Source organism: Melanerpes formicivorus, unplaced genomic scaffold, assembly GCF_026170545.1.
Source record: "Melanerpes formicivorus ecotype bairdi unplaced genomic scaffold, bMelFor1.0.p_v2 SCAF_61, whole genome shotgun sequence".
NCBI classification, from domain to species: Eukaryota; Metazoa; Chordata; class Aves; order Piciformes; family Picidae; genus Melanerpes; species Melanerpes formicivorus.
Genome location: NW_027142413.1, coordinates 253,537 through 272,599, shown reverse-complemented (window position 1 = coordinate 272,599; position 19,063 = coordinate 253,537). Strand labels below are relative to the sequence as shown.

The window sequence follows — 19,063 nt, the reverse complement described above, 5'->3', positions numbered from 1 at the left end:
TGTCCTCTTCCTTTCTTCCATCTCAGTACTAATTGGCTCAAGTTTAAACACATCAAGGCTTCTCTCAAATGTTAATTTGCAATATGTGTTGTGCTGAACACAGCCCAGGGGAATCCCTGCTTAAGACAATGCCTATGAGATTAATGAGAGATTCATGTCCCTGAGCATGGTGCACTTCTTTCTTTTCCCTGAGTACTACGAAATCATCTACACAACAAGTGGTTTATTCCACAAAGGTATTTCTATTGAGAATAAATGCAATTCACTGCCTAGGTTATAAATATGTGTTTTGGGAGATTGTATTTCTGAGCTATGTCTACAATGATTTATAAAAAGATCAAGGGAGCAAAATCTAGATGGACAATAGTGGACTCTTGCTCTACTTAAGACTGCTGTAATTATTTCTCTTTCAGATTAATTTGATAGAGGAAGGAATGCCATTAAGCAATGCAGACTCAAGCCAACCCATATTCTGTTCACTAGTTCAGACCTAACTTATGTGACCTGGGAAAATCATCTCACCCACATTCCTGGGAAGGTGAGATGCCAGCACTTCTGACAATGACTACTGCAAGAATGCACATGCACTAGAGGATGAGATACTCAGATGCTGTAGCAATGTGAATAAACATCTTAGATAAACATAGATGTGGTGCTATTTTTTCACCTGCTGTGCCAGAGAGTTGGAACACTGTGGGAGTCTCTTAATTTTAGAAAACACAAACGTATTTCAAACTGAAACATGATTACTTATAATGCTGAAATGAGTACTTACACTGTTGAAAAGAAATACAAGGAAAATATGCTGAATGTTAGAACTTAGCTCTCTGATTTCTGTATCAGGGATTTTAACTATGACTATAAAAACACTACTGAAAATCTCTTGAAGTAGGTCTTAGTTACCATGATAGTCCACCTCATCTGTTACTTATATATTGATCTATATTTTTCTAATTGCTACTTAGAGAAGGTTGGGTTTTTTCCGTCTTAAATTGTTTCAACTTTATTCCCTAAGCAATCTCACCTTAGGCCCCAAACCTGCAAGCATAAAGCAACAGAAAATTACCAAGCCCAACATTGATGATAAACATATGGTGACCAAAGCAGCCCGCACAGAGGCTGAGTGAAGGCCCACCTTTCAGGTCTTCCACTTATCACCTGCAACACTGATGACCAGGAGTCACAGCAAAAGAATGAACAAACAAAAGAACAACCTTAAGAAATGTCTTGTGCAACTGATAAAGAAACAACTGGTTGACCACCAGGAATGATGACTTGACTGCAGTGCCACCCACACACACTGCACAACGGTAGATAACAAGGTATATTTCCCCAATTTTAGATCTCATTTGGAGACGACTGACAACTATGCCAACAGCTAGGACAGATCAAGGGGTTTGCCCCCTCCCACCCCCCCCTCCCCCAGAAGGGATGCCTATTGGTTAAGATTTGTGACCTCAGCTACATGGATTCCTTCCCCAGGAGCTCAAGTGTGTGATTGCAGTTTGGAGTTAGTGATTCTCCAGTTCAGGGTGTGTATCTCTGGCAATCTTAAAGAACCTGTGTATGTTGCATGTGCATAAACTGTACTGTTTGTGCACCCAATTGCTTCTTGTGAATGCAGCTGGACCTACAGCAGGCAGGCTGTTTGGGTATCTGGTGTTTGGCCTATAGTGGCATATCTATTAAGGGATGTCCAGGCACCCATAGCCCCTCTAATCTCTGAGGACCAGGAAGAACACAAGAAGATACATACAGAAGTGAGAACCAACAGGAAAGCAGCACACCACTAAGCACCATGAAATAAATAAAAAAAATTGACGAGAAAGCAAACCTCCCCCTCCTGCTGGGAATGCTAACAACTCATGGGGATCACCATGCTCCCCTGCACTTGCCTAAGGAAGGAAAAGCACTACTGGTAAACTACATATGACCAGAAGAATGAGAAAGGAGCCTGGATAAAAGGGGCAGTTGCAAAGTAGAAGAGTTGTCTATTAGTGATTTAATTGTGTGACTGCTTCCCCACATTTGTTTTAATTGAATAATTTGGATTCTTGGTGCATTGGGGGATGGGATTTATGCAGACTAGTAAACACTTTTACAATATTTTAATTGGACTACAAATAAATCTGGATATAAGTGTTTTTCTGACGAAAAAATGTATTGTTTTGATACATATGCTATATTCAAATCTGAGGCTGACTTGAAAATAATCAAAAACTATTTCAGCAACCTAATTAATTTAATCAGAGTAGTATTGATTATGTATGTATAAACAAATTATTTTGAAATAACTGCAGATAAATGTAAAACTTATTGTTGACAAATAATAAACAACAAAAATAATATTCACAGAATTCTAAAAGCGAATTCTAAGTTCTGGTAGTGACACTACCATTATGCCCTTCAAATAAATTATTAGCTTTTGTTTTGAGAGCAGCATATTTTTTCAAGGAGAGCAGCAGAACCTCCTCTTCCAATTCTGTTGTCATTGCCAATCAGTTTAAGCAGACAAAAAGTGGGCCCCAGCACAATATTACCACAGCAAAGCCTACCAGTGAGAGCCCAACCTAGAAGAATGACAAAATCATTCCCAACGACATAAGCTATGAGCTTTAGGAAAGCACAGGGGGATGTATTGAAAACAAATGTACATGTTACTTCAGTTTTGTTACATAGGATGGTTCAGCGCTTCACTAAAAAGATCAACATGTAGATATACAAAAAGAATTACTGGTAAAGCACTAAAACATGAGTAAAGAATATTTTAATCTTCTAATGAGAACTGCAATCATGTTGGCTTCCTTTGATGTTTATGTGACAATGACAATAACTTAGTAAAAACCAGACAGAAATTATCCGGAGTAGTGGACACAGCAAAATAAAGTCTGATGATACTACTGTGTCTATGCAGTAAAAGCACCCTCAGATTTGCCACAGACTTTGGTCTGAGTTATAAAACACGTTTCAGTGAAATACAGTGTTCCTGGTAAAGTCACATCTTTGCTGGAATTCTCAGAAAGAATCATTGCCCCAGGAGATAGAACTGTATCATGCACAGCAGTGTCCACAAGTCAAGAAGCTATTCTACACCCTTGTCAAACAGAGGAAGAAAATACAGAATGGCCATTGCCCTCATCTACTGAATGGGTGTTTATAAAATAAAAACAATTGTACAGCAATCATCCAGGAAAAAATGCAACTGAAACACTATTAACTTCACAGTATAACATCACTGCAGCATGAAAACATCTGTTCTCGCAAGATGTACTTATCCAAAGTCCATTCCTTTGCTGCGGCTTTTGGGGAGCCTGGGTAATCACATCTGAAATAACATCAGGGTACTAAAACTGAGGCAAATGGTCAATAGTAGCTTCTGTTTTCTTTGTGTGTGAAAGGACTCCAGTGAATGACAACAAAAATAGAAAATGGAATCCTAAAGCAACACAATAAACACTGAAGTATAAAACTGTTGTTTTGTTTTCAAATAACACTACACATATCTAAGAGAAAAATAGAACCCAAGATTGTATGTTCAGTGCAGTGTGTACCTAAATCAATACAGAAGAACAATACTTCCACTGTGTTGAACTTTCCATCTGAACTCTCTTCACAACAGTACGCTTTCAATTCAGACATCTTTTACTTGGGTAAATGCTATTACGGGCACATAAACTATTCTTGTTTTCAGTAAAATAGGATTTACACAGCATAGATGTTTTACAAGTTTTAAAGAGCTGGAAAGACATTGTGAAGAAGATGTTAATGAAAGTCTTCTAAAAGTATAATTACGTAAATATGCTTGTTTACAGATCCCAGGACACAGCTCATTGAACTATTACTCAAAAACATATTTAAAATTCAGTTGGTCTTTTTGTTTGAATCTTATTTGGGGAAAAAAATGATTATTTTTTAACAGAAAACACAACAACAGTTCTCATTCCCCAGTACTGCTTTTTAGCCAGAAAAGTTCTTTCAGAGTGGAATCATGCTGCTTTTAGCCCATGAAATGCATGTGGAATCATGCTGCTTTTAGCCCATGAAATGCACACCTGAGTGATATTTATGAAGAACACCCACAAGATATTACTGCAAGATAAATGCTTGACTGTCATATCACCTTTACATGCAACTAGGCGAGGAAAATCATAACAGGTATTAGTTATTGAACTTTTTTTCCAAATCTCCCAGTCTCCTTAAAGGGCAAGTATTATCTCTCTTTCAAAGAGGAGTAATCTGAGTTTCACACATTTGACCTACCAAATTTGCACAGAAATAAGAAAACAATTCAGACTTTAAAAGCTCCAGATGAGACTCTGGTCTATCCCTTCATGATACCATTAGATGGTGTTGAATTCTGTCATTCCCACCAAAATTGGAAGGGGATGGATTCCTGAAGCTATAAAAAAATTATTCCTGGGAAACTATAGAATTTCAGAGCATTCAGAAACGCTTGTTTTTCTATGTTGTCAGAAGAACATCATCAATAGCAAAAACATTTAACAACAACAACAAATAAAAGAAAAGAAAAAGGCAAATTAAACTATGAGAGAGAAAGGTTAGACTTTAAATGAATGCTTCATTGTTACATTCAGTCAAACAATTATCAAGGTCTAGGCCAGATTTCTGCAAGATTTGTTTGTATGGTATCCAAAAGTCTGTGCGAACAAGTAATTAATTCACGGGTGTTCTGAGGGACACAAGCCCTAGCACGCCCTAAGCCAGACAAAGGGCTAGGTATCTGCAGTGTGCCCATATGATATTCTAAGTTACTTTTCTCCTTTACTCTTTCTAAATAATATTGTGAAGATAAAAATGTGATTTTCTGTTGTGGTATTTGCAAGCCATGTAAAATCACGAGAAAAATTTATGCCATGAACTTGTTTACATACTCAATTACAGAACTTAATTGGGAAAAAAAATATTATGTGGAAAAATTCAAGAAGAGAGAATTAATTTATCATCTTCCTTTTATCCCATCCTTCCAAAAATCTTACATACATTTCTAGGTTTGATGTCTTTGAAGCTAATTTGCTAAGAAATTTATAAGACTGTGGGAAAAAAAAACAGGTTAGCTACTGTCCAACAACTTCTATTTCAGGAGAAAAAGTTGTTTCATTCTGAAGAAATTGAAAAGAACTCACAACACACATTATCAAGAACTGCAGAGATTATTGTTTCAAAAGGATTTCATGTCTGTATTTTTGGGTTAACTCCTGATCAACTCATGTTAGTGCACTTTTCCAGGTAAAACAAATGCATATTTTCATTATTCAGGGTTGTGGGGATTTTTTTGGCAACTTATTTGTTGAAAGTTCTTTTTTAATACTAGAAAGTGGTATTCTGATACTGAATATAGAGTATTGATTCACTGCTTCTACAGCATTTAACACTTAACGGCACACGTTGATTTTGCTTCTATAATGCTACTTAATCTCTTTTATGTGGTCTACAGCTTGACTTCTTGTGTGAAATTTAGATTTCTAAGAATATTGTTTCTGTATATAGGTTCCATTTTAAGTCTCACAAGTGATCCCTCTTTTTCTGTATGTCCCTTATATGAGAATATGACTTTTTTCTGATCATCAATACTTGTCTTCTTCCAATCATGTAGCACTCTCGCTGTTTGCTAGAAGCAAACAATAATGCACAGCACAGGAAGAGCCCCGCAACATCACAAGGAGGAAATAAAACAAGTGTCTCCTTGTGTTGAGATGGAGCCTCCTAGGTTCTAGCTTGTACCCATTGTTCCTTGTCCTATCACTGGGCACAGTCAAAAAGAGTCTATCACTTTCATCTTGACATCCACTGCTCAGATATTTGTAGACGTAGGTAACACGCCCTTTCAGTCTTCTTTTTTCAAGACTAAACAACCCCAGTTCTCTCCGTCTTTCCTCATAGGAGAGATGTTCAAGCCCAGCAATCATCCATGCAGCTCTCCGTTGGACCTTCTCCAGCAGATCCCTGTCTCTCTTGAATTGGGGAGCCAAAAACTGGACACAACATCAGCAAAATATTAAAATGAAAATCAACTCATGAACAATGACCACTACTGAAATTTTGCTAATTACTAACATGTCAGTGCCAGATAGGCTTTCCCTTTTTTTCTGAATTGAAAATATATACCTGGCCCAGTATGATTGATCTTTACAGTAAATCAAGTCATTAAAAACAATTTGAAAATAGAATAGAGATGTTTCTATAGCCTACAAAGCTTCTCTAAATAGAAGTTGACTGATGTGGAGTACTCAAATTAAAAAAAATATATAAATAAAAAATAAATAAAAAGAAGAAGAAGAAGAAAGAAAAAAAAGAGAGAGACCACCACAGGGAATTCTTTGAGGAAAAGGGAAGAAAAACTCGTAGACAAAGAAATATCCTTGAACAATGCATGTAGTCACATTCTGACAAAGGATTAAAAGAAATCCTATTCACTGATCTCTGTAAATGTAGCGTTAATAGAGTGGTCAGATGATGAAAGAAAATATATAGTGTTATCATAGGAACATAAAATTGAAAGGGACCATCCCTTAGCTCTGTGAATTCAGGCCTCTGTTCTGGCATGCAACTGTGTCTATAAATGACTCCATATGAAGACATTTTATCCTGAAAAACCTTGCAGATTTTTGTTTTCACTCTTTCGATCGGTAGACTCTTACAGAAGCTCACTTATTTTCTTATTTCCATTCTAAACTAACTTGTGACCACCAAACCTCATTTTCTCTCATAAAAACTGAATCAGCTTCAGTAGTTCTCTTTCCTTTGTGGTTTCTTCTGAAGTGTACTTATAGACCAATACATGTCCTGTGCTGTTATTTGTGGGAACAATTAAGTAAAATGTATTTTATTGTTCACCACCTCTTTAACCACAGTATTTGATTTTTTTTCTGCACAGATTTATAGATAAATTCCAGCATAAAGTATAGGTTAATACTATTTCTCACAATGGCTTCAGTACCACTTTACCTCAGTTTTAACTACCTCCACTTTTGCAGCCTAATATTATATTTATCTTCTTTAAGGTATGACAATAGAGGCAATAATTGGTGACCAGATCTTCCTCTGTCACTTACACCTGACAAACCAGTAGTGTATAACAGAAACTCTTTATACTGTTCTGTAAGAGCCTTTCTACATTGTGGTTCTAAGGTTTACTCTCTATCTCCATATCCAAATATTACTCATACTATCTCTTTCCAGACAATGTTTTGATTCTCCGGCATAGCTCTGCATCAATGTGTTTGTAAAATGTTTGATCTATTCCAAAATCATTAATCAGTCTAAAATGGGTCTAGAAGCATAGCTCCCCATGCCCTTACCCATTTTAAAAGCTTCTCTTTCAAAGCAACCCACTATCTCCATTTTCAAAGGCCCTTCCCCAATTTAAATTTCCTGCACAAATCTCAACAGTTTTCAGTATGTTGAAAGACTTGGTATTTTACCAAGGATGGCATAACTAAAGAATTTATTGGTTTTGTGGTAATGGTATCTTAAATACAGATGTTTCACTTGCTATTTTTAATTCAGATGACACTGCTCAAATTTGAAAGCTGATGCTACCAGACATCTGTGATTGCAGCAGCTATTGGTTTCCTCGGATATTTTTCATATTCTAAGACATAATTTTCAGGATTCCCAACTTGAAAGAAAACTAAAATGAAATAATTGCTTTTCCATGCCCTCATATTAGCTGCTTTTCCTCATCTCTCACATTCAATACTTTTCTCCACTTTCTTTAAGGAAATTGATATTAATCTAGATTACATAAAAAAATTCCATCATAGTGCTGAAAGGCAGTATTAAGAGCTACATTTGTCATATATCTTGCACTTATATATACAGTTTTGTGTTATTTAAATGCAAACTTAAAACCCAAGATACGCAGACATGGCACCTGACAAACCAGACTTCAGCTGGGCAGCCTAGAACTGTATGCCTACAGCTCACTATATATGTCAAAACATAAATGCATGTCTTATTGTTCTCACAAGCTTCTGAAGAACTTCAATGAATAACACCTACTGCCTTCTTTTTCTAAGGAAAATCACAGAGAATTTCCCTTTGGGGGAATCCTTTTTACCCTACTATCACACTGGAGCCTGGACTGTGTAACATTCTCTGAATCTTACTCTATTAAATACTCTGGGAAAGTATATAGCAATGACATATTTAAGACACATGCATTTGAGGATCTAGAATCTGATGTAAGAGGATCAGCTGCACGTTTAGCTGAGCTCAGAAGAAATACTGTTTCATTATATTTTAACATCTTCATGTTATTTAGTTTATCTTTTCCCTTTATAATAATCACAGGAAGCATATATAGGCAACTGGCAAGTTCACTGTGCTTGAATGCAGCAATACAAGAGGTGTCTTCCTTTCGAAAATTACATGCCATCTAAGGAGATACTTGCTTTTCCTCTGTCAAAGACATATTTCAGGGGACGAATAAAACAAAACCAAAATCAAACAGAAGATAATAACCTTACCTTTCCTACATACTGAGGATCTGGTCCCATGTGTTCTTCTAAAACAAAGAACTGATTCCACACCCATCCACGCTTGGGACGATGATGCACTTCTGTTTCGCCTTCTATGTGTTTGGTTTGATTTCTGGTCACCTTGATGGAGCCATGGTGAGCAGCTCCATAACACCTCTGCACAAAACACAGACAAACTAGCACTGGGCAGATACAAGATGTACTTGTAATTCTCATTGTAGGATAAGCTTCCTGTTCAAGGATTTCTTTCTCTTGTCCTTTCAGCTGTAACCTTTTAATAAATTTCTGAGATAGAAGGTGAAGCCTCGTACAGAAATATAGTCCAAAATGTTTTTTTCTGCTTGTTCATGGTTTAGCTGCCCAGTTGGGAAAGCTCAAATTATATTTACATTGTGAAAAGCTGACTGGAAAAACTGGTATTTCTTCTGAGGTCTTCACGATAGAGTTCCACAGTCGACCATTTTCTATCTAATAGAGAAAGAAAAGAAAGCCACTTACTCATCACTAAAACCCGCAATTTCAGGTTTCTGATCTTAGATTAGACTCACAACTTTACTGACTGGTCTCTCAAAGACTTTCATTGTAACTATAATTCCTTTTCAACCATTGCTGTAAAAGCATTTCCAGTTTATTTTTTGGTGTTTTTTTTTTATTAAATACTTCAAGAACTAGTAAGGGTTTTCCAAGCTATGAAAACACACATTATTTAAAACTAGAGGATTCTGGATAGATCCTTTGGTCTTTGCCTGCAAATCACTGACCTGGTCTGTCAGTAAAACAAAATCAGTGCTACAATCTCATTAATGATTGGTAATTAATTTCACATAAGTTCTTGATTGTCCATCAAGATTTACACACTATACAGATCAAACAAAGTGAAAAAATGCCAAGGCTCTTGAAAGAAGCCTTCAAAATGGGCTCTGAGGATTCTGCATCAGTATTGGAGCATACTGACAGGAACTTTCAGTTAAAATGTGCATATTTACACTTTGTGATTTATATAAAATCCAACCAATGTCATATTGGAACCTCACAAAATTATTTTGTGCTGACAGAAAGTTCAGGTACTGTTGTTTAGATGATCAATGTTATTTTCATAAAAACATCCTATTGACGGTATTTTCTCAGCTTCAAAATGGAAAACATAACCTTTAATATTCAGTAGGAAAATGTGAAAATGTGCATGGAAGTTATTGCAGTCTTTAAAGCAAAGTACCTTGAAAGAAATAAAATAACTCTTCTCCCTCAGAGAAATAGTTACCCTGATGTAACCGTTCATTCAGTTATCTAAAGATACCAAGAATCAGTCAATCAGGCATCTCAAAACAGGCAATAAATCTATAAAGCTTACAACTAACTTCCAATATAGGACTGCTTTGAGCATCATAAAGCCATTACAAACTATGTAAAGCGAAACACAATTAAACTAATTTTATTTCTAAGTTTCATGGGAGCCCAAAGGAACAAACTCAAAATCTCCAAAGAAGAGCCAAACAGTAAATTAGAAATCAGATTGAAAAATACTACAGTGGAAAGAAGCTCATCAACTGTCTTTTGGTTGAAGATTTTTTCCCCTCATGCTTCTTACAAATCCATAATAGTACTGGAAACCCAACCGCACTTTCTTTTGTATTCACCTAAATGCAGTTTCTCATCGGAATAAAGACTGCTGTACATGAGAAACACTCAAAGAAAAGGGCATTTTTTTCCACTGCTATTACTCAATTCCAGATAATGAGTTACATTAAAGGAAAGGAAGAACTCCACTCTCTTGTAGCTGGGCAAGAGTGCTAAAAGTAACTCTGTCTAGTATGTCCCACTGAGAAAAGAAATTTTAAGACATTTAGGGTTACTTGATTCTTATTTCCGTATCAATGCAATCTCCCCTCAACTCCTACAAAAACAAAGCCACTAGCCTCTTAAACACCTCACATACCATCTCAGAACAGCTTCATACAACATAATTATACTTTCTTATGTACAAATGTGATTTAAAGGGAGTTTTTCAATTAAAACTTGTAGGAGGTCTAAGTTATACCAGAGGCAGAATTTGGACATTTTGGGTATCACATTTCATAGACTTTGTGTTCATAGAATGATTTGGATTGGAAGGTACCTAAAAGATCATCTAGTTTCAAATCCCCTACCATAGGCAGGGACTCCTTCCACTAGAACAGGTTGCTCAAGGCCAGACCCCTTTAACTGAGAAAAATTCCTATTAAATCACATTTGTACATAAAAAAGTAGTAATACTTCATGTTGTATGAAGCTGTTCTGAGATGGAATGTGAGGGGTTTGTTTCTAACTATATGCTCTGGTTGGTTGTTTGTTTTCCTTCTCTTTGTTCATTCTTTACTGACTCTTGCCTTGAGGTACACTATTTACTCCTAAAGACTTCTAGAATTACAGATGAGCTATTTAAATGGATCAGTCACTGTTGTACTTCAGATGTACATTAAAAATAAGCTGTACCTCACAAAATGATAAGGCTGCAGTTTTATCCATTCAAGTATTACTTTTCCTCCCTTTGTTTTCCTCTTGGAAAATGCCTTAGAGCTGTTCTTAAGACTATAAGCCATGCTTAAAAATGGCACATACAATGCACTGAGATTTCTTAGGATGGCACATTTGAGTTGTATTCAGAATCATTATTACTGAGCTTTCCTTTATAAAAACGGTGGGGATGGCAGTAGTGGAAAATTCTTGCCTTATGAAAGAGTAAATAGAAACAAGCGCAAAAGATACCAACAAATCCTGATTTACTACACAGAACCTTGTTTCTCCTTCCTTTCAGAACTCATCCATACAAATGAAAAACCTAAACCCAAAATAAAACAAACAAACAAAAAAAAAAACAACACCAAAAAAACCCCCAGCACACCAATATTGAGGATGACAACTGTTGTTTTACAGTCTGGCTCATATATGACACAGACCAAACAGGAGAAGAAAATTAGGAGATGATGAAGGACTTCTTCATTAAAAATAAAAATAAAAAATATTAAAAATGCCTATTCTTCTTAGCATTAACTAGGAGGTATTAAATCTACCTTTTGCCAGACTCACGACATCATTTAATTCAATCCAGAGATTAATTGTTAAATAACTGCCCTTAAAATTGAATGTTTGAAATTCTTTATTCTGAACAACTATTTTCTAAAATAATAACAAAAAGAAAGATCACAATGGCATCTACTTCCTGTAGCACGCTTGGAAATTCAGGTCTCAACTGTTTAAGAGTTGTGTGTGAAGCCTGGAGAATCCTTTCCACTATAACGAATACAACAATTAAAAGAGCAAGGACATTTAGTGGAGATTATTTGTAATGTTTACACCAAGGTAAACATCTCGTAAAACCAAGTAGCTAATGAACAGCACACAGGTCCTGATTCTTACTTACTCAGCACTCTTCACTAAAGGTCAAGTGTAAATACTCATTAAAAACCTACCTCACCACCCAAAACCAAACCAGCTCTGCCCTAAAGGCATCAAAATTTACCTGTCATAAAAGTACAAATGAAAAGTCCTTGAATGGTAGCGCAGAAGAGATGGTAAAGCAGAGAACAGATGAACTTGAACTGTGAGTGACTAAAAGAAAAAAAGACTGAGCTTTCTGAAATGTCTTAAATTATTTCCTTGAGTTAACATACTGAGATGGTGTCTGTTTAGTGCTCATCTACAGTTTCAGATTAAGTGTCCTATTTTATAGGTTTTGTTATAATTACACATGCAACTGCAGAGTAGGCTTCTGCTATTGCTGTCTCCTGGGAGCCCTCATGAAAATGAATTCTCTATCCCTGAAGATCGACAGTGAGTTAAAATTAAAATAAATAATTAAATAACATGAAGTAGTAAAGTTCCACCATCATTGCTGGAAATCATTACAGCAGAGTAGTTACTGCTTAGTGTGGCAGCAAGTTACTATAATGAATTCCCAGGAAACCAAAATGAGCATAGTGATGCAAAAATGCGTATGCTTTGCTGTCATAAGGAGATGCATCCTTAGCAGCTGAGACTTTTTTTGCATCTCAATGTCCCTCATCCATTGTAATCAAATTGACCACATATTTAAATCCATCTTAATGATTCAGTTTTGCAGATGCACATTCAGCATAGCTCAACACATGTTTTGTCACATCCCTTGGGGCCACCTTTCAGTCCCTCAGTGGATTGCCTATTAGCCATGGAACTTTTAATAAAGTACATTCTTCATTTACTTTCTGACTTCTCACTCTGCTCTATGCCATCCATACTTCCTCCATGTCAGAATAAATTCTTCCATTATCAAAATCCAACTAGCTTTAAATCAACATCATTGCATAGATAAAGCAATCAGACATGAAAATATTTCTTTCTTCCTTCATTGCCTGTGCTTAATCTATTGCCAAAGTTACAGACTGCAGAAATAATGGTGTATTGACATAGAGACCAAAGACAAAATAATGAGCCAGTATTAGAAAGAAAAATTGGATGTTATCTTTTTATCTTTCTGAAAAAGGTGTTGATAGATCACCAAAATGGACTCCTCTGGACCTCTAGAAATTGGCAGGGGAAAAGAAATTTCTTGGTAGATGAAGGGGAATACCGTATCTATCATTTTTTTCTGTTCTTTTTCCATGGCTGGCAAAGCTGAGCTATGGGGCTTTACATGAAAAAAATGAAGCACTCTGTAACAAAACAATATCTGTCCTTAAAATTCCTATCAGAAAAGAGGCTTTCATTGCCAGAATAGAAACAGGTAGGTCACACTGGATCCTCGCCTGCACTGTTATGCTAGAGCTACATTGGAACTACTATGGAATTCAAGTCTTGATGTCATAACAGGATTTTTGAATGTGTATCAAACTTATGCTTTGGTTACAAGATGTGCCAGATCAGCTGTGATCTCCTATGCTGCCTTTAGCAATAAATGGCTCCAGTGAGTGGTTAACCATAGAGATGATTTAAAGGAATCACTGATTTTAGGAAATATGTTTAAAAGAGTTATTAGAAGGTATTATTATATTCATGAATGGGTACAAGAAATCATCAAACACTGCAGATGCATTTTATGAAAGAGAGTGCAGATAAGTAAAGAAACATGAACTTCCTTGAACAACAGGAGATCTACAAAGTTTGCAAACAAAACAGAATACTTAATTTACAAACAGCTCTGCATGTAGACAGGCAATTAATGCTACAGCAAACAGTTAGTGCAAATGTGACATTAAAACAAGATTTAGGGATTCAAAGCCTGTCCTCAGTTTGCATACAAAATTATTTCACCTATGGTAAGCAGGCACATAGCAACTTCAGGATAACAGAAATGCTCTGACACGATCAATGACTGAAGAAATAGTTTTTGCAACTAGACCCATATGATGTCCACAGAGTCAGAACTCCAACACAGTAACGACACAATTAGTCAGATAAAACACAGCTATCACTTCTATAACTATACTTGCACACACTGTCATACTAACCATTGCCTGCTGTGGAAGGAGTAACTGTGGAACATAAAGAGATGATTCATGAATCTGACTCACATCTTTTTTTCCTCAGCCAGAGGCCAATCCATCTACATTTCTATCCTGAGGCTAGTCAAAGATAATACAGCCTGTCAGCCTGACCTCAGTGCCAGGCAAGATCATGGAACAGGTCATCCTGAGTGCAATAACACACCACTTACAGGATGGCCAAGGGATCAGGCCCAGCCAGCATGGATTTAGGAAGGGCAGGTCCTGCCTGACCAACCTGATCTCCTTCTATGATCAGGTGACTGCCTGGTGGATGTGGGGAGGCCTGTGGATGTAGTCTACCTGGACCTCAGCAAGGCCTTTGACACCGTCCCCCATAGCAAACTGCTGGCCAAGCTGTCAGCCCATGGCTTGGACGGGAGCACACTGCGATGGGTTAGGAACAGGCTGGATGGCCGAGCCCAGAGAGTGGTGGTGAATGGTGCCACATCCAGCTGGCAGCCAGTCACCAGTGGTGTGCCCCAAGGATCAGTGCTGGGCCCTGTGCTCTTTAACATCTTTATTGATGATCTGGATGAGGGCATTGAGTCTATCATCAGTAAATTTGCTGACGACACCAAGCTGGGGGCAAGAGTTGATCTGCTGGAGGGTAGAGAGGCTCCGCAGAGGGACCTCGACAGGCTGGACAGATGGGCAGAGTCCAACGGCATGAGATTGAACACATCCAAGTGCCGGGTTCTGCACATTGGCCACAACAACCCCATGCAGTGCTACAGGCTGGGGTCAGAGTGGCTGGAGAGCAGCCTGCAGTGTGCCCAGGCAGCCAAGAGGGCCAATGGCATCCTGGCCTGCATCAGGAACAGTGTGGCCAGCAGGAGCAGGGAGGTCATTCTGCCCCTGTACACTGCACTGGTTAGGACACACCTCGAGTACTGTGTCCAGTTCTGGGCCCCTCAGTTTAGGAAGGATGTTGACTTGCTGAAACGAGTCCAGAGAAGGGCAACAAAGTTGGTGAGGGGTTTGGAACACAAGCCCTATGAGGAGAGGCTGAGGGAGCTGGGGTTGCTCAGCCTGGAGAAGAGGAGACTCAGGGGTGACCTTATTGCTCTCTACAACTACCTGAAGGGAGGTTGTAGACAGGCAGATGGTCTCTTCTCCCAGGCACCCAGTACCAGAACAAGAGGACACAGTCTCAGGCTGCACCAGGGGAGGTTCAGGTTGGATGTTAGGAAGAAGATCTATACAGAAAGAGTGATTGCCCACTGGAATGGGTTGCCCGGGGAGGTGGTGGAGTCGCCGTCATTGAAGGTGTTCAGGAGGAGACTTGATGGGGTGCTTGGTGCCATGGGTTAGCTGTTTGGGTGGGTTGGATTGGTTGATGGGTTGGACACGATGATCTTGAAGGTCTCTTCCAACCTGGTTTGGTTTATTCTAAAGAGTTTATTCTAATATGTAAGACAGCACAAAGGTCCTTTTACATTCCCAACCAGCAAAGGCTCTTCTGCTGTGCTCTTTCTCTTTCCAAGGAACTTGCTAACAGAGTAAAGATTTCAGTGATTACTTGAGTCATTCCTCCTATTTATAAAAGCCAGGACATCCAATCAGGGAACAAAGCGAATAGGTGAGACTTAGATGAGCAATCACCCACTTTAAATGGGAAGAACTTGGAACAACCGACTTGAGTATAATCCTAAGCAAAGTGCTCCTGGCTTCAGGGTAAAGTAACATGATGACTGTATCTACCTATTTTACTACATCCTGACACCATGTGTGTAATGTCACAGAATCCTGTAAAACCAGTTGAGAAGGGCCTTTGGGCTTCACCTAATCCCACATTCTGATCCAAGGACAGTCAGCCTTTAAACTGGATGTGACTATTTACCTGCAGAGAAACTTGTGGGACAGAGGATGCATGCACTGGCCTACGGTTAAGCTAACTGGAGATCAGAAACCACTAGATAAGACAAAATTCCTTGGAAGTAACAGATAATAATGTAAGTAGTTACAGACATAGTCATAAGGAATAGCTGGATTTCACAGACACCTATGTGAGAAGCAGCTGAACTCACAAACCACTCCAGAAGCAAATGGGGGCTCTTTTGAGCAGTCAAGACTTGAAGAGTTCACAGTGTATAAGTAACTCAGTAATATTATATTTTTTAAGTTGAGACTACCTAGGAAACACCTCTAGAAAAAAACAAGACTAATAAGGGAAAGGTAATTATGAACAAGTCGTTTATTTAGAAGGGAACAAGAAGATGGTAATGTGGAAGAACCTGAAAGAGGAAATAGCAAGGAGGGGAAATACTAAACACAGCAAACCAGACAATATTGCTTGGGAATCTCTGTAGAGTATCCCAATGTCTGATCACTGCCATCTGAACCCCAGCAATAACCACACTTTTTGCACTGTATTAGTTTCTGACTAACTTCTTCAGTCAGAGGGATAGCTGCTAAGGAAGGCCTGGGATCTCTTCTTGGAATGACAAAGAAAAGCCCAGAGGTCTCCTGTAACACACCAGGGACACTCTCTCCATTTTAGATGTCTATAGATTTATTATGGTTTCTTCAGGCCTGGATAATTTTTTTTTTTTAAATTGAAGATATATTTCATGAACCCTATAATTAAGTGGTACAAGATCAGTTAGCCCCTAATCATTGTTTTGCAGATGTACTAAGTGAATCAATTCCTGTAACTGCTGAATCATGCCATTCCTTGAATCTGTGCACTTCAGTTCAAATAAAAAAAGGAATCATGGGAGTCAGAAAAAAAACCAAAGGAAATTATCTTCAGAAGTGAAAAGATCATCCAGGAACCAAATACTGAAGAAAACAAATCCATTTTAAAGACACAAAGGTGAATAAGAGCTTTATTAAATGGTCACTGGTAGTCCAGGATTTCTCTTAACACAGCTATAGAAATAAATACTGTAAGTAAAGAGGAGGTATCTATATATGTTGAGTCTAAATTTCAAGTCTGTTATTTTGATCTGAAAAACCCAAATTTTCCCACCAAGCAAAATTGTAATTATGGAAATACTGCATTGTAGTAGCCACCATTGTGCTTTATTTTATGAAGTATTGATGGGTTTGTTCTTTTTGCATAGAGGCAAAAAAAAAACCAGGAACTGAAGTTTTGCATTTGGAAACATTTATGGAAAATAAAGTTATTCTCAAATCATCTCCTTCCACCACCTTCTCCTCTTTCCCACCATATCTGCCCCATTTCCACCCCTTTTTCCCCTCAAATCCCAGAGCACCTGGTCTCTGTTGGAGTCTCCTCCCACCCCAGGTGCAGCCACTTGCCCCTCCCCACCCACTCCCCTTCTTAATCCCCCCTAGGAAAGGCAGAAGCCCCAAGCTGAGCCCATTTGGGCTGAGGGATCCTCCTCTCATCACTGGTGAGTGCCCCCATGGTGCACACTGGGTGATGGTGGTGGTGACAACAAAGGCCGGGGGGCCTGGTGGCCCCCCGGTTAGGTAGGAACATTACTGATGTCTATTCCAATATCATTCACGGGTGCTGGCTGAGCCTCCTTCCTGGGGATGAGATCCTCTGTGTGGTATCTTGGCTGGTTGAGGGTCTTGCCCCTGGTTCTGGGATGGGTGCAAAGATGGTGGTGGTGGAGCAGGAGCTGTTTGGGCAGGGTGGAGGATGGTGTAGAAGGAGCAGGGACTGTTTTGGGAAGATGAAGGGGAGTGGTGGAGGAGGCAGGGGGGTTAAACTAGATGACCTTTAGAGGCCATTTCCTACTCTGGTGATTCTATGACCTAGTTCCAACCTCTTTGCCATGGGCAGGGATGCCTTCCACTAGACCAACACCTTTAATGAATTTTGTTTGTTTCTTTTTACTGTACACAGAAATCAAAACATAATATGGTAGATATGATGAACTGATAGATTTATTTTTTATTTTTTTTTTAAGCTACCTTCTTTTGAAAATAAGGTCATCTTTATATTGAGATAAGAAATCCCATCAAATCTGTAAAAAGGGTTAGGCTATTTCAATACTATTGCTCAGCAGAAGTTAGTTTTGTCTGAAGTGCAGGTAGTGGAAACACTGAAGCAAATTCATAACTCTTTCTAGAAAGACAATTCCATAATCCATGCCTAATTTTGCAGCCTCACTCAATCAGTACTGATTCAGAAAAAGGGTAGGAAGGATACTGTAGGACAGTTGGGAGGTACATCTTCAGAGGTCCCTTACCACTCCCTGATTCTGTGACAGTAACTAACCTCAAAACTTTGAGTCTTACATTAAAACAGATTTCCTTTATAAGCCTTCACAGTACCTCAAAAATCAAGTTTGGCTTCTGAGATAGAAAAATGGTAACTGCCTTAGTAAATGAACCACTTGTTGGAATTCTGCTGTGCCTGTGTAAGAAATAAAGGTAAATAGGTGAAAAAGGACAATTAATTTAGCTCCTTTTTAGCAGCTCTTCTCAGTGAGGTCTAAATGAAATATGCACTGTGATATAATAAGAAATTTTATCACTATGAATTTGTTCCAAGCCTTTCTGCAGCTGCAGTTGAGAGTTTGTACCCATGTGGAAGGGTTGGGGTTTTATTCTAGCATTTCTTTCCAGTCACAGGTCTCCTTGTAGAGCCCAAGCTGCTCTATTTTTATTTTGAACATTTTATCCATGCTTCCTGCACACTTTGGAGATTGATAGTTTGAGTTAAGGATATGAACTAGCACATAGGAAGTTCTGTCTCAGCATGAGAAGGAACTTCTTTACTGTAAGGATCAGGAAGCAGTGGAACAGGCTCCCCAGAGAGGTTGTGGAGCCTCCTTTTCTGGAGACTTTCAAGATGCCTCTGGATGTGGTCCTGTGCAACCTGCACTAGATTCTATGCTCCTGCTCTGTCAGGGGGGTTGGAGTCAATCATCTCCAGAGGTCCCTTCCAACCCCTAACATCCTGTGATGAGACAAGAGATGAACCCAGGGAGGTGGTGGAGTCACCCTCCCTGAAGGTGTTCAAGAGGGGATTGGACGTGGCACTTGGTGCCATGGTCTAGTCATGAGCTCTGTGGTGACAGGTTGGACTCAATCTTTGATCACCTTTGATCACCTTAGTGATACTGTGAAGAAATAGTTGGGACT

General features: G+C 38.5%; 1 protein-coding gene across 8 annotated transcripts in view; it reads right to left on the bottom strand.

Annotated features, from left to right (window-relative positions):
• CDH18 (cadherin 18) overlaps window positions 1-19,063 on the bottom strand; it is a 279,170-nt gene that overhangs the window by 97,798 nt on the left and 162,309 nt on the right. For 7 of the 8 annotated variants that reach the window (XM_068161968.1, XM_068161970.1, XM_068161965.1 and 4 more), the window contains one exon: window positions 8,490-8,969. In XM_068161968.1, coding sequence (XP_068018069.1) covers window positions 8,490-8,717 — 228 coding nt within the window. In that variant the 5' untranslated portion in view covers window positions 8,718-8,969. The remainder of the gene's footprint in view (window positions 1-8,489; window positions 8,970-19,063) is intronic. The other variant, XM_068161973.1, reaches the window with a different exon arrangement.